Source organism: Ascaphus truei, chromosome 12 (assembly GCF_040206685.1).
Source record: "Ascaphus truei isolate aAscTru1 chromosome 12, aAscTru1.hap1, whole genome shotgun sequence".
Classification (NCBI taxonomy): Eukaryota; Metazoa; Chordata; class Amphibia; order Anura; family Ascaphidae; genus Ascaphus; species Ascaphus truei.
Window position 1 is genome coordinate 18,614,237 of NC_134494.1, and position 17,322 is coordinate 18,631,558.

At 40.3% G+C, this 17,322-nt stretch overlaps 1 protein-coding gene across 2 annotated transcripts in view; it reads left to right on the forward strand.

The window, feature by feature from the left end:
- MUC2 (mucin 2, oligomeric mucus/gel-forming) overlaps positions 1 to 17,322 on the forward strand; it is a 63,167-nt gene that overhangs the window by 26,934 nt on the left and 18,911 nt on the right. For both annotated transcript variants that reach the window (XM_075566857.1, XM_075566858.1), the window contains exons 23-36: positions 651 to 890; positions 1,411 to 1,567; positions 2,261 to 2,392; positions 2,896 to 3,043; positions 4,485 to 4,531; positions 4,634 to 4,831; positions 6,346 to 6,375; positions 6,643 to 7,728; positions 8,768 to 8,782; positions 9,809 to 10,609; positions 11,491 to 11,505; positions 12,388 to 13,188; positions 14,860 to 14,946; positions 15,292 to 17,049. In XM_075566857.1, the coding sequence (XP_075422972.1) occupies positions 651 to 890; positions 1,411 to 1,567; positions 2,261 to 2,392; positions 2,896 to 3,043; positions 4,485 to 4,531; positions 4,634 to 4,831; positions 6,346 to 6,375; positions 6,643 to 7,728; positions 8,768 to 8,782; positions 9,809 to 10,609; positions 11,491 to 11,505; positions 12,388 to 13,188; positions 14,860 to 14,946; positions 15,292 to 17,049 (5,515 nt within the window). The remainder of the gene's footprint in view (positions 1 to 650; positions 891 to 1,410; positions 1,568 to 2,260; positions 2,393 to 2,895; positions 3,044 to 4,484; positions 4,532 to 4,633; positions 4,832 to 6,345; positions 6,376 to 6,642; positions 7,729 to 8,767; positions 8,783 to 9,808; positions 10,610 to 11,490; positions 11,506 to 12,387; positions 13,189 to 14,859; positions 14,947 to 15,291; positions 17,050 to 17,322) is intronic.

A 17,322-nucleotide genomic window follows, 5' to 3' on the forward strand; every position in this document is an offset into this window, starting at 1 on the left:
TCACAGGGAAGGGAAAATGAGTTTCAAACAAGTGTCTCCCACCATAAAAACCAGTATCTTTGCTGGGAAGCCTATTCTTCACACTAAAAAATGTACACAAACATACTGTGAAAAATATTATGTGTACCTATTATTTGTATTTTATATAGTATCAACTATAAATATGCTATTATTCAACAATACATACAGTGCTAAGATATATGCTTTTAGAACACTAGGATAAGGCGATACACGTTCAAAAATATAAAGAAACCTCAAAACAAAGTGGTTTCCTGGAATACACACGAGACGCTAATATTAAAAGTTCATTGCATTTATACATGTGTTTTACCCTTGATGGTAACACAGGAGAAGAACTAAAAAGTATGTTAAGAAACATGTGGAATATTGTAACGGAGGGGTAGGAGTATACATGATCCTTAAAATCAGTTGACAGCTTTGTCATTGTATCAAGCAAGTGTCATGATGATTAAGGAGAAGACTTCATTACGTACAGTATTATATCGTTCAATCTATCAATGTGCAGGAGCACCAAGCATTTATTAAACATGTGTTTCCATCTTGGAGTTGAGATATCAGCATGAAGAGTTCCAACTTCAATTTTAAGGTCATCTCCTACTGATAAATCCTTTATTAAAACTCTTCCTCAGGGCAAAGTCTGTGGTTTATGTGGAAACTTCGACGATAACTCCCACAATGACTTCACGACCAGACAGCAGCTGCAGGTCACCAGCGTGCTGGAGTTTGGGAACACCTGGAAGGTCAATCCTAGCTGCCCTGATGTGATTAAAGAGGTCCACCCTTGCACTCTGACCCCGCATCGCCAGTCTTGGTCTGAGAAGCAGTGCGGCCTGATCAAGAGTAGGGTATTCAAAGTCTGCCACAGCAAGGTAAACTGATGCGCTGCAATTTAGGGATATATATCCACCTAATATAATGCAACATACATATCAAGCACATTATGGTGATGCAGTGTAACTGCTTCACTGACAAGTTTCTCGGGCAAACAAAGGAAACCCCCAGATCGGTAATGTAATACTTTGCAGAAAGAGATACAAAAGTTGCTACATCAAATGATTATATGTACATCAATTAAACCATCCAATTTCTTCCTCCACTTAACTTCTCCCATATTGCTTGTATCCCCCCCAAAATATGCAAAGTAGTTTAATACACTGATGTTATGTGACTCATAATCTAAATGAATCTTTTACTACTATTTTAATACCAAAATGTCCAACTGCTTAGTTAATTACATAACTCCATTGGTTTCATTAACTCTGTAGTGCTAGATGGCTTTCAATGCACTTTTGGTTCACACAGGAAAATGTTAGAGTTACTACCATAGTCTGTCCAATAAATAGTTGCCGTGCTTACCCTAAGCAGTGAGACATGTTGATCGTTTGGTAGGTGGATCCAACACCATTCTACGAAGCTTGTGTCAATGACGCCTGCTCTTGTGACAGTGGTGGGGACTGCGAATGCTTCTGTACGGCAGTTGCTGTGTATGCTCAGGAATGCACCAAGGCAGAAGCCTGTGTCTACTGGAGAACACCAGATATATGCCGTAAGTAATGGTTGATCCTAAATGTTCAAATAAACTACACAAAGTCTCTCAAACGCAATTGACATCAGTGCTTTTTTCTAATGAGAACTTTCTGAACCCAAAGAGCATCTTTCCACCAGCGAAAGAGAATCGTAATGAGATGAGATCTTAAGGCGTATGTTGCTGATCATACAGAGAATGTAATGAGGCCCTACCTTTCAATAGAGCATTTACTTAATATTAACCATTATATATACTATAGTGCCGACGAGTATTCTAAAAGAAAACTGGGGCAATCACCAACAAGACCCAGGTACATGCTGGGTACATGCTGCAACATTTCAGTGACATTTCTGCAAACAGACTAATGGCCCATCGGCTTAACAGCGGGGGTCCCTGGCAGTTCCATTCAAACTGAATGGGAGTGCAGGGACCCCTGCTGTGTTAATCCGATGGGCCATTCGTCTCTGCAGAAATGTCACTGAAATGTTGCAGCATGTACCCAGCATGTACCTGGCTCTTGTTGGTGATAGCCCCAGATTTTCCAAGGCAAGTTTAAAGCAAGTTTTATAATACTCGTCGGCGCACCTGTATATATTTAACATACTAAATCTGCATGCTCTAAGCCTAGAGATACTGTATGTGGAACACTTATATATAAAAAACCTGTTGTCCACAAGTAAAGGTTAAGTGTCTATTTTCGTTTGATCTCAGCTATATTCTGTGACTACTACAATCCTGAAGATGAGTGTGAGTGGCACTACCACCCATGTGGCAAGCACAGCATACAAACCTGCCGCTCCATCAACAACGTCTATACTAACGTCACCGTCACTTACCTGGAAGGTGAGTCCCTGGCACTTCAAACATATCACTTTGTCTCTAACACCATCCAGACATCGCTAGGTGTCCCGCCGAGTTGGAAAAAAAAAATCTGAAATGAAGACAGAAGAGCATGATTATAAATGAAACTTTACAAGGAACTACAGTATTTAGTGATATCCCAACTGCGAGGTGACAGACAGAAGGGAACTATAGTTTACTGAGTCATTACCTTCCACTTTAGCGTGATACAGATTGAAAGAATCTATGGCATATCAAGTCTGTCCCTCATACAACATGGTAACACAGACACAAGAACAAATCAAATGGCCCATCCAACCTGTCCCTCTCAGAGTAGGTTAACACAGATCGAAGGGACCTATGGCCTACTGAATCTGCCCCTTTCCACCATATACTGTACAACTTCAATGGGATCCTTTAAAAATGTTTGTTGACCCGCAGAGCAATCTCTTTTTATTGCATACCTTGCATGTCACACATTCAGGAATTTCTATTTTGGTTTGAAGGTTGCTATCCCACCTGCCCGGCCGATAAGCCGATCTTTGATGAGAAGAAAATGATATGTGTCACCAAGGAGCAGTGTGGCTGCTACATCAACAACACATTGTACGAGCCCAATGAGAAGGTGCCCTCAACCGAAAACTGCCAGACATGGTATGTACGGGTCTTCTTATAAAGACAGTGGTCTTCGAAGTGTCATCTCTTTAAATAGTCATTTGAAATACTTAACCTTAGGAGAAACTTTTATGGGAGATTACCTCCTTTACTTTCTGCCTCTCTCTCTCTGCCTCTCTAAGGCTTGGTCCCCGCTGGCTGCTGCAGCGCTCGCTATGGCGGGTGCTGCGGGGACATAGCCTAATGGTTAAAGAGGCATCCAAGCATCTTAACAAAAAAAATAAAAAAATGTTTTTGTTTTAATATATTCAGCCTTTGATTGATTACCTTTATTGAAAACAAATGACCTAATCTGCTGATCGATTAGTTATCCCGTGATTGAGTAGCGAAATCCCAGCTTCCCAGGGTTCACTAAATGGCCGCTTTTTCAATTCAATTCAGCTTCCATTCAATTTTTCAGTCAGTGCAACTCAGCAGCTACAATGTATTCTTATACTACTAAGGTAACATTATCTATTGTTACAGTTTACAGCTCAAACTGCTGGGAATATTGGCAACAAATTATCACAAACAGGAAAGTGTCACAAAGATCTTGAACTTCTAGGGAGGGTGTGCTAAAGCCGGCTATAGATATAGAATAAAAAGGGATGCTCTGTATATTAAAACTCATTAAAAATGGCATAAAGAATTTAATTTAAAAATAAAAAAAAGGTAGTAAGTATAATTTAATACTACAGAATTTTTTATTTTATTTTTTTTTAAACACACATAGGATATTGCTTGGATTGCTCATTTAAAATGCAATTAGATAGCAGGCACACTGCAGAAAAGCAGAATTCGGATCATAAATAGGCGGGGGCAAATATTCCCTGTTGCTCATGTATAAATGTTTAAGACTGTCTTTGTAGCAAGTTCCAAACATTATACTGTTTTGGCCACTGAATTGAAATCAAGAGGCATATTCATTCTGCATACGCAGCTAATTTAAAGCAGCAAAACGTGAAATACTGTATTATGTTTTAAAAAAATATATCAGTTCTGTAGTATTAGATAATACAACTCATAATGAGTTTTAAAGCTTCCTTTGATTTCTATAGCAGGTTTTTGCACACCTCCCTAGAAGTGCAAAACATTTGCACCACTTTCCTGTTTGCGATAATGTGTTGCCAATGTTCCCAACAGTTTGAGCTGCAAACTATAACAGCGGATAATGATACCTTAGTAAAATAAGGATACATTATACAGTAGCTGCTGAGTTACATTGACAGAAGGATTGATTGAAACTGAAAGGTGGCCATTATGTTAGTCACACAATCAGGATTTTTACAGACATAACAGGAGCACCAAATTATTGCCAGTTTAGGTAAGAATATTATTGGGTTTTGATATCTGTAATATCATGTAACCAGATTCAGTGATATGTGTCGTACTGTGACCATTTAACCTCATAATTATCATGCTTTCTTTTGTCTTCATTTAGTGTGTGTACCTCACAAGCAGAACTTGAATGCACCTATAACCGATCAGGTACATAACACTGAGTCATATGTTGTATTAAGTTATCGTAGGGTATTGTTTATGCTAGAATTGTCTTCTAGGACCCTTCCTCACCTGCTCTCATTCTTGCAGAGTGCGTCTGCATAATCAATGGTACGAGATACAATGAAAGTGACATCATCTCCACTGAAGAACAGGGAGGAGTCTGCATAGTGGTGACATGTAATAATGGAACGGAAAATACCAGCATCAGCCTCTGTTCATCCACAACAACCATCATCACAACCACCACCGCTGTCACCACAACTCCGACCATACCCACCTCCACAGGTAACGCCACAGATCCTCACCGGCAGTTTTTTCTGTCTCTCAGTTCTCTGCATCAAAGGTGTTTCCAACACAAAAGAGTGGAGTAACATTAAAAGAGAAATACAGGCGGTCCTCGGTTATCCAACGGGATCCGTTCTGGAAGTAGCGTTGGGTAGTGAAACCGTTGTAAATTGAGCCCCATGTTAATCAGTGGCAGTGAGCGTTGGATAACGCATTCAGGCGTCGGATAACGGCCCATAGGGCCCAATGGATATGCCATTCGTTGTAAAGTGAAACGTTGGATAGCAAGGACTACCTGTACAAATGAAAGCATATTAATTTCAGGGATGACTACCCAGCAGGAATTGTAGCTCCAAAATACTGGAACTATACATGAAGTACCAGAAAATGTAATCTTTAATAATAATAATATGTTCTTTTATAGCGCTGTTTGTTTTACATAGCGCTTTACAGAGACATTTTGCAGGCACATGTCCCTGCCCCATGAAGCTTACAATCTATTTTTTGGTGCCTGAAGCACAGGGAGATAAGGTGACTTGCCTAAGGTCACAAGGAGATGACACGAGGAATTGAACCAGGTTCCCCTGCTTCAAACTCAGTGCCAGTCAGGGTCTTTACTGTGATAACTGAGCCGCTCCTTCTCCCATACATAAATATGCATATAGCAAAAAAAAATGAAACCATTGTTGCTTCAATTTGCTTCAAGTGTAAGGAATGTATAAAGCGAATTTCTTATATTTGAAGGATACAATGAGTTCAAAATGTTTACTCCACCTAAGTCTTACACGGAAAATATGGAAAAAAGGGACTGACAGAATTTGCTGAATTTTACCACAAGGCATATATTATATTATTGTTTTCTACATTCACTTTATAGTATAAAATATTATCATTAGATTCCGACATGTTTGCATAGCTGTGGTTCTTATTCAAAAGCTATTTTGTAAAAGCCGCGTATCAGTTAGTTGAAGAATACTTTTTTTTTGTCTTTCGCAGCATCAAATGTAAGTTAGCTTATTAATTCATCTTCTTACATTTGTCTCAGATCGGTCTCCTCTGAGATTTTCACCATGTCGAATGTGAGGTAGCAAGGACTTAGACAAATGATGTCCCTACTTCTACCTTAAACCCCCTCAACAATAATTCCAACTAAGGCTTTTTGTAAACCCTCTGCAAATTCCAAGCGGATGCAGGCAGGATAAATTACGATAAGGCTGAGATCCATGTGCAAAATGTGTCTCGTAGCGTTACAAGTATGTAACAAGCAGGCTTAATGCATAGCCCCTTCTGTTTTGTATCACAATAAATTAGGGCAAAATTACTAACTGGTGCTAAGCCTTAGCGTACCTTAAATCTCATACAAGGGAATGCTTAGCACCAGTTAGCAAATGTAGGCCAGATGTGTGCTTACTGTTCTCAGGCTCCTTCTTCTGGCTCTGCCATCTTGATCCATATTTTAGTTGGTAATTTAATGAGGACTGTTTAATACTTCTGTTTCTTTATTGTTTTTGCAGTCACCATCACAACTCCACCGCCTTCAACAAGTAAGTACTTATCACTGAGTAACGAATGCCTTAAATTAGACAGAGGGATAACTGGGGGAAGGGTGGAGGGACAGGCAAGGGAATAAAGGCAAGTACATTTCCTTTCAAACGAAACCCAATACAGCTCAACACCATATGAATCCAAAGGAGGAACATCCAGCCAAATGTACATTGTTTAGTTGGAAAATGAACCACGTGATATAATGCTAATCATTAAATAAAGGCGTTCCTGGGATAGTTATGTGTATTGTGTGTTCCCTTTTGTAGCTTGTGCCTATGAATTGGTGTGCAAATGGAGTCCATGGTTTGATGTCAGTACGCCAGAGGAAGGCTTGGAGAGTGGTGATGATGAGACATATGAGGAAATAAGGAATCATGGCCATGAAATCTGTACTATTCCTGAAACTATTGAAAACATTCAGTGCAGAGCAACAGGCGCTCCTGGCCTCACCTTGGAGCAGGTGGGGCAGAAGGTGCATTGTAATGTATCATATGGACTGACCTGCAAGAACAAGGAGCAGAAGCAAGATGAGAGCCTTTGGCAGCTGTGCTTCGACTATGAGATCCGAGTGTACTGCTGCCATTGGGGGTGTACTTCAGAACTGCCGACCACCACCACTCCCACAGTCACCACTACACCAGAAACAACCACAACTCCTGAGACCACACCACCAGGAATAAGTACAACCACGCCAGTAATAATCACCAGCACAACAGAGAAGCCCACAACCACGCCAGTAATAATCACCAGCACAACAGAGAAGCCCACAACCACGCCAGTAATAATCACCAGCACAACAGAGAAGCCCACAACCACGCCAGTAATAATCACCAGCACAACAGAGAAGCCCACAACCACGCCAGTAATAACCACCAGCACAACAGAGAAGCCCACAACCACGCCAGTAATAATCACCAGCACAACAGAGAAGCCCACAACCACGCCAGTAATAATCATCAGCACGCCAGAGATACCCACAACCACGCCAGTAATAATCACCAGCACAACAGAGAAGCCCACAACCACGCCAGTAATAATCACCAGCACAACAGAGAAGCCCACAACCACGCCAGTAATAATCACCAGCACAACAGAGAAACCCACAACCACGCAAGTAATAATCACCAGCACAACAGAGAAACCCACAACCACGCCAGTAATAATCACCAGCACAACAGAGAAACCCACAACCACGCCAGTAGTAATCACCAGCACGCCAGAGATACCCACAACCACGCCAGTAATAATCACCAGCACAACAGAGAAACCCACAACCACGCCAGTAACAACTCCCAGTACCACCTCTACCATTCCACCACCTAGTACCGTGACGGAATCCACCACAACACCAGGTGAGTGTTGGTCTAAGTTAAAAGGGTTAGTAGTACCAAGCTCTTGTGAAGGTGAGTCACGCATAAGATGCCTGGAAGAGAGGACCGCAAATCCTTATGACTTCCTGAAATTGAACAAAGCCCTGCTAAGGTGGCTCTATAAGAAAATGATGTCTCCTATGACCAATCAATAAATACAGTAGAGCATTTAAGGGACAGCATAGACAGGATGCATGGCAGATGGGTTAACAGTCAGATTTTTTAAATGTACAGTAGGCCTATGTGAGTGCTTAAGGCACTTATGGGCAGATTCGTCAGGCTCCGAAGTGTGGTATTGGACCCCGATCCGGCATTAACTGGCATTCAAGTCAATGGCAACTCACACCAGATCTGGGTGTGATACAATGCATCAAAACGTGATCAATCCTGCTGTTATTGTGTTCACAGAAGAGGCATATGAGAGATTAGAATATTACTGCTGTTGTTGTGTTCACAGAAGAGGCATATGAGAGATTAGAATATTACTGCTGTTATTGTGTTCACAGAAGAGGCATATGAAAGAATAGAATATTACTGCTGTTATTGTGTTCACAGAAGAGGCATATGAGAGATTAGAATATTACTGCTGTTATTGTGTTCACAGAAGAGGCATATGAAAGATTAGAATATTACTTCTGTTGTTGTGTTCACAGAAGAGGCATATGAGAGATTAGAATATTACTGCTGTTATTGTGTTCACAGAAGAGGCATATGAGAGATTAGAATATTACTTCTGTTGTGTTCACAGAAGAGGCATATGAGAGATTAGAATATTACTGCTGTTATTGTGTTCACAGAAGAGGCATATGAGAGATTAGAATATTACTGCTGTTATATTGTTCACAGAAGAGGCATATGAGAGATTAGAATATTACTGCTGTTATTGTGTTCACAGAAGAGGCATATGAGAGAAGAGAATATGGTTCGTGGATGTCACCATCCTTATAAATAATGTAATAGGTCTTTTCTGTGCCAGATTTTGTGATTCTAACCATCTTTTTTCCTTTCCTCTTCCTTGCAGGACTAACCCCTACAAGTAAGTGACTCTTGATTTTAAGTTAACGTTTTACTCATTAAAACGAAACCTACGTAAAATCAGCATTTTCAAGCGAACATATTCCCTTTCCATCAAACTGGAAATGCTGTACTTTACAATGATACTGTATATTGGAAGTACTTGAGTGAACTGCCTTGAGACAATACACCTGAATGTAGCCTTAATGCACAGACTCTTCTTTGATTCAGTGTGGTACCTGCTTCTGCTACCATCCAACCAAGAATTATAATGAGAAGGAATCTCCTTTCCCACAGTGTGGATTTTCTTGTTGGTCTTTAGACGTTGTCCAAAGAAGACTATTGGACTTTAAAATAATGTTTATGGGGTACTTCAAGTAGGAAGCATAGATGTCTGACTCACAGTAATACATGCACTTTCCCATTCGTTGCATACCTACTGTAAATATATTATAATCCCTATAGTGCACAGTTGAAGTGCTCCTGAGGGACCAACATGAATGTTCTTCACAGATCTCATTTGTACAGTAAATGAATATGCACAATCTCACTAGTGTCTTCTTCAGATGTGACCTTAAAGGAAATGAGTAAATAAATGGGGAGGGGAAAGGGGAATAGGGTCCTGCTCAGCTGAAGATTTATACTTTGAGGAGTGGTGCTGTCAGGGATGGAGAATAAATATACATATATAGAGAGGGAGATCCCCTCTCTATATATGTATACTTAAAGGAAATTAACCACGTTTGAAAAAGTTTGTGAGGTCACAAAAGCTCACTAAAAAACTACTGTACGTATATAAAACACTGTTATAAATCCTTCTGATCGATTGTTTTTAATAGACCACTCAACAGTATAATGTTTATCATTACAGTTGGTACTCCTTGCAGAAAAGATCCAAAGATGGCATTCTATACACATTTGTTGGGACTCGTTAAGAGCTCACATGCATAAATATGTTTATTATGATTGTGGAGCCTGATTTAACAGCAGGTTGAGCATGTTTACTTGTATTTTCATAGAACAAATATCTGCTTTCTCTCACCAACAGCTGCTTGTGGCCCTGTGTGTTCATGGACTGAATGGTATGATGTGTCTTACCCAATATATGGCACAGAGGGAGGTGATTTTGAAACCTATGATAACATTAGGAAGGAAGGACATGATGTGTGTGAGAAGCCAGAGAACATTTCCTGCAGAGCAGAGAAATTTCCAGAATCCTCACTGGATGATGTGGGACAAAAAGTGACCTGTGATATCTCGAATGGGCTCATCTGCAAAAACAAAGACCAGGACATGTTCATTTGTTACAATTATCAGATAAGTGTGTACTGCTGCACTGATATTTGCACATCAACTGCAACCGAGAGCACTACAAGAGAGCCCACTACAACTGAGACCACGACCAGCACCACAACTCATATTACAACTACTCTGGAGCCTACAACAACTCCAACAGCCACCACAACCAGCCTCACAATTACTTCAAAGTCTACAACCCCAACAATCACACCCACTGAAACTATTATCACCTCTCTTACTACATCTGTAATTCCAACACCCATTGAAACTACAGCCACCCCTTCAACCACTACTGAAACTACCACATCAATATATACAACTTCTGAAACTACAATCACCTTCCCTACTACAACCACAACTGAGGCTACTACAACAATATATATACCCACGGAAACTACAACCACCTCAACAACTACTGCTGAAACGACAACAACTGAAACTACAACTACACCAACCACGATCATTGTAACATCTACTGCTTCTGCTGTTCCAACCACCATCACCACAAAGCACGTGGAGGACACCACGTCAGTCTATACTTCGAGCCCAGGTATCACAAAGCTACACCGTCAGGTTGGGCCGATTGGGAAACATCTCAATTATAAGTTATTTAAACAGAGGGTGGGATACTTCAGAATTAGTATACGTCTTCAAATGGGAGACTAACTCCTAATGAGCGATATAAGCTTGAAATAAGTCATAAAGTACTGTACGTGAGACTATATTCCAATGGTTGACACTTAATCCCTAATGAGGGAGGCTGTCTTCCAATGAAGAAAACTCACTTTTAAGGAAAATACATTGCTCTTTAATTAAATAACAATTAGGTACTCTGGAGCCTAAAACAACTCCAACAGTAAATCCAACAACCACCACAGCCAGCCCCATAATGACTCCAAAATCTACAACCCCAACGGTACTTGTGACCACATCTCCCACTTCAAGTAAAAAGGAAAGCGGACATAACATTAGAGCTTTCAGAGTCTCCTATGACCAATCAATAAATACAGTAGAGCATTTAAGGGACAGTATAGACAGGATGCATGGCAGATGGTTAACAGTCAGATTTTTTTAATGTACAGTAGGCCTAAGTGAGTGCATAAGGCACTTATGGGCAGATTCGTCAAGCTCCGAAGTGGGGTATTGGACCCCGATCCGGCATTAACTGGCATTCAAGTCAATGGCAACTCACGCCAGATCTGGGTGTGATACAATGCATAAAAACGTGATCAATCCTGCTGTTATTGTGTTCACAGAAGAGGCATATGAGAGATTAGAATATTACTGCTGTTGTTGTGTTCACAGAAGAGGCATATGAGAGAATAGAATATGGTTTTTGGATGTCACCATCCTTATAAATAATGTAATAGGTCTTTTCTGTGCCAGATTTTGTGATTCTAACCATCTTTTTTCCTTTCCTCTTCCTTGCAGGACTAACCCCTACAAGTAAGTGACTCTTGATTTTAAGTTAACGTTTTACTCATTAAAACGAAACCTACGTAAAATCAGCATTTTCAAGCGAACATATTCCCTTTCCATCAAACTGGAAATGCTGTACTTTACAATGATACTGTATATTGGAAGTACTTGAGTGAACCGCCTTGAGACAATACACCTGAATGTAGCCTTAATGCACAGACTCTTCTTGTGTGGTACCTGCTTCTGCTACCATCCAACCAAGAATTATAATGAGAAGGAATCTCCTTTCCCACAGTATGGATTTTCTTGTTGGTCTTTAGACGTTGTCCAAAGAAGACTATTGGACTTTAAAATAATGTTTATGGGGTACTTCAAGTAGGAAGCATAGATGTCTGACTCACAGTAATACATGCACTTTCCCATTCGTTCCATACCTACTGTAAATATATTATAATCCCTATAGTGCACAGTTGAAGTGCTCCTGAGGGACCAACATGAATGTTCTTCACAGATCTCATTTGTACAGTAAATGAGTATGCACAATCTCACTAGTCTCTTCTTCAGATGTGACCTTAAAGGAAATGAGTGAATAAATGGGGAGGGGAAAGGGGAATAGGGTCCTGCTCAGTTGAAGATTTATACTTTCTGGAGTGGTGCTGTCAGGGATGGAGAATAAATATACATATATAGAGAGGGAGATCCCCTCAACAGTATAATGGTTATCATTACAGTTGGTACTCCTTGCAGAAAAGATCCAAAGATGGCATTCTATACACATTTGTTGGGGCTCGTTAAGAGCTCACCATGCATAAATATGTTTATTATGATTGTGGAGCCTGATTTAACAGCAGGTTGAGCATGTTTACTTGTATTTTCATAGAACAAATATCTGCTTTCTCTCACCAACAGCTGCTTGTGGCCCTGTGTGTTCATGGACTGAATGGTATGATGTGTCTTACCCAATATATGGCACAGAGGGAGGTGATTTTGAAACCTATGATAACATTAGGAAGGAAGGACATGATGTGTGTGAGAAGCCAGAGAACATTTCCTGCAGAGCAGAGAAATTTCCAGAATCCTCACTGGATGATGTGGGACAAAAAGTGACCTGTGATATCTCCAATGGGCTCATCTGCAAAAACAAAGACCAGGACATGTTCATTTGTTACAATTATCAGATAAGTGTGTACTGCTGCACTGATATTTGCACATCAACTGCAACCGAGAGCACTACAAGAGAGCCCACTACAACTGAGACCACGACCAGCACCACAACTCATATTACAACTACTCTGGAGCCTACAACAACTCCAACAGCCACCACAACCAGCCTCACAAATACTCCAAAGTCTACAACCCCAACAATCACACCCACTGAAACTATAATCACCTCTCTTACTACATCTGTAATTCCAACACCCATTGAAACTACAGCCACCCCTTCAACTACTACTGAAACTACCACATCAATATATACAACCTCTGAAACTACAATCACCTTCCCTACTACAACCACAACTGAGGCTACTACAACAATATATATACCCAGAGAAACTACAACCACCTCAACAACTACTGCTGAAACGACAACAACTGAAACTACAACTACACCAACCACGATCATTGTAACATCTACTGCTTCTGCTGTTCCAACCACCATCACCACAAAGCACGTGGAGGACACCACGTCAGTCTATACTTCGAGCCCAGGTATCACAAAGCTACACCGTCAAGTTATTTAAACAGAGGGTGGGATACTTCAGAATTAGTATACGTCTTCAAATGGGAGACTAACTCCTAATGAGCGATATAAACTTGAAATAAGTCATACAGTACTGTACGTGAGACTATATTCCAATGGTTGACACTTAATCCCTAATGAGGGAGGCTGTCTTCCAATGAAGAAAACTCACTTTTAAGGAAAATACATGGCTCCTTAATTAAATAACAATTAGGTACTCTGGGGCCTACAACAACTCCAACAGTAAATCCAACAGCCACCACAACCAGCCCCATAATGACTCCAAAGTCTACAACTCCAACGATACTTGTGACCACATCTCCCACTTCAAGTAAAAAGGAAAGCGGGCATAACATTAGAGCTTTCAGAGTCTTCTCAAGAGTTTCTGTACATTTTGACTAACCATTTCCCATTTGTTCTACACTTAAATGTATTATAATCCCTATTGGGCACAGTAAGAGACTAGAGATTTAGGGGTCTAGGTCTTGAGTTTTGAAACTAGACATGTTGGCATCAACTTAATCTCTGATTTTAGAGGCCGCTTCTTCTACTATACCACTCCACTAGGGCTAGCTGAGAAAATCAAATAACTACCAAGACTGATCAATGTCAATTTGCCAACATCATTTGTGGTCACCATAACCATCTCCTCTTTACTTCTGATATTTTCGCAACACACATGGGTCTTATTATCACATTCTCATTTATCAACATGCCTTTGAATTACAATAGAGGGAAAGCACTTGGCTGTGTAACACATTATTTTCCATTCTTAACAATCATTTCAAATATTAACATGTACTTAACAGCTTTAAATTGCACGTAAACCTTAAAGCCTAACTGCAAATTACCAGTAACAACAAATTGCAGAATATATAGCGTAGGGGCTCCCTCATAACAAAGGAGAGAACATACACCAATTCCAATGTTTTCAGTGATCAGCCATGAGATATGAAGAAGTTATAAGGTAATAACAATGGTGACCATTTGTCAACGTAACAATATTGTTGCAGTACATGAATATTTCTTCAAACGTACTGAATATTTATACAAACTAGTATGCTAAGAGTATGAGATCAGAAACAAAAATGGAAAGTGGATAATGATGATCATTATCTCAATATACCCTACACACCTCTCCAATATCCTTTCTCTCTCGGGAAAATAGAACCAACATAAAGACACCTGCTGGGTTGGTAAGGCTGCGATCATACGGAAAAACGCCCGTGGTGTCGCCCGTAGCGACACCGCGCAGCGCAAAAAACAAGCTTAACACATACTTGATAAGCGGCTATACTAAATTCAACTGTCTTCCCGCTTGCTACTGCAAAGCGGGAGACAGTTGATGCGTTTTAAAATTTGTTTTTGCGCCGCGTGGTGTCAACACGGGCGTTTTTCTGTATAATCACAGCCTTATGTTGAATTTGTGCAGTGTCTGTCCCTCCATCCTGCAGTAATGTCCATCAACAGTGTCCTCCCCCACAGTAAGACATCAGAGGCAGAAACCCCAATGTTCCTGGGAGCTGGTTGTAAATAAGAAGTCATAACCAGCATTGCTATGTATTGCAAAATATTGATTTATAGAGTTTATTGATTTGCAGCATTTATTGATTTTGAGTTTTGTCTTTCTTTTTATACAGCCACAACCGTGTCAACAACATTCAAAACACCCGACATGGGTTTGAAAACAACAATTTTTTCCCCAAGCACAACACATCAGTTCAACGGTAAACAGAGACTCAAAAGAGACATGTGAAGAAAGATGGCAGCAAGGGCTGCATTAAAATCTAAAAGTGTGTTAGTGTGTGTCAAGTGATTAATAGTTTAACCACTAAATTGATTCTACAGACCCATTGAGAGAGGGTATCTCCTTTCATCTCTGCATCTGCTCTGTGCATCCATTGAGGGTTTAGCAATGTATAATGGGGAGACTAGCACCGTCCATGTTATAACTATGCTGTATAGAAAGGTCATGTTTGCAAGTGTGTATGTGTGTGGAAGGCTGGCATTGGTGTTGCCTATGCTGAATATACAGTACATGTGATCTCTATTCTATCTTTTGATTATGACAGGGTCCAGCACTGAGAGGACTACGACTGGAACTACCACACCAACACATACAGACTCTGAAGCTACAACCACCTCCCCTACTACTATAACTGAGACTACAACTACAATATATACACCTACTGAAACTACAACCACCTCCCCTACTACTATAACTGAGACTACAACTACAATATATACACCTACTGAAACTACAACCACCTCCCCTACTACTATAACTGAGACTACAACTACAATATATACACCTACTGAAACTACAACCACCTCTCTGACTACATCTGAAACTACCACACCAATATATACAACCACTGAAACTACAACCACCTCCCCAACTACTACTGCAACTCAGACTACAACAGTATATACAACTACTGAAACTACCACATCAACGACTACTTCTGAAACTACAACACCAATATATACATCCACTGAAACTGCAAACACCTCCCCTACTACAACTACCTCCCCTACTACTACTGCAACTGAAACTACAACACCAATATATACAACCACTGAAACTATAACCACTTCTCCAACTACTACAACTACGACAATATATACACCTACCGAAACTACCACCTCAACGACTACTTCTGAAACTACAACACCAATATATACAACCACTGAAACTGCAAACACCTCCCCTACTACAACTATCTCCCCTAGTACTACTGCAACTGAAACTACCACATCAACGACTACTTCTGAAACTACAACACCAATATATACATCCACTGAAACTGCAAACACCTCCCCTACTACAACTACCTCCCCTACTACTACTGCAACTGAAACTACAACAGTATATACACCTACTGAAACTACCACATCAACGACTACTTCTGAAACTACAACACCAATATATACATCCACTGAAACTGCAAACACCTCCCCTACTACAACTACCTCCCCTACTACTACTGCAACTGAAACTACAACACCAATATATACAACCACTGAAACTATAACCACTTCTCCAACTACTACAACTACGACAATATATACACCTACAGAAACTACCACCTCAACGACTTCTTCTGAAACAACAACACCAATACATACAACCACTGAAACTACAACAACCTCCCCAACTACTGCAACTCAGACTACAACAGTATATACACCTACTGAAACTACCACATCAACGACTACTTCTGAAACTACAACACCAATATATACATCCACTGAAACTGCAAACACCTCCCCTACTACAACTACCTCCCCTACTACTACTGAAACTACAACACCAATATATACAACCACTGAAACTATAACCACTTCTCCAACTACTACAACTACGACAATATATACACCTACAGAAACTACCACCTCAACGACTTCTTCTGAAACAACAACACCAATACATACAACCACTGAAACTACAACAACCTCCCCAACTACTGCAACTCAGACTACAACAGTATATACACCTACCGAAACTACCACCTCAATGACTACTTCTGAAACTACAACACCAATATTTTCATCCACTGAAACTGCAAACACCTCCCCTACTACAACTACCTCCCCTACTACTACAGCAACTGAATCTACAACACCAATATATACAACCACTGAAACTATAACCACTTCTCCAACTACTACAACTACAACAATATATACACCTACAGAAACTACCACCTCAACGACTTCTTCTGAAACAACAACTCCAATATATACAACTACTGAAACTACAACCACCTCCCCTTCTACAACTACCTCCCCTACTACTACTGCAACTCAGAGTACAACAGTATATACACCTGAAACTACAACACCAATATTTTCATCCACTGAAACTGCAAACACCTCCCCTACTACAACTACCTCCCCTACTACTACAGCAACTGAATCTACAACACCAATATATACAACCACTGAAACTATAACCACTTCTCCAACTACTACAACTACAACAATATATACACCTACAGAAACTACCACCTCAACGACTTCTTCTGAAACAACAACTCCAATATATACAACTACTGAAACTACAACCACCTCCCCTTCTACAACTACCTCCCCTACTACTA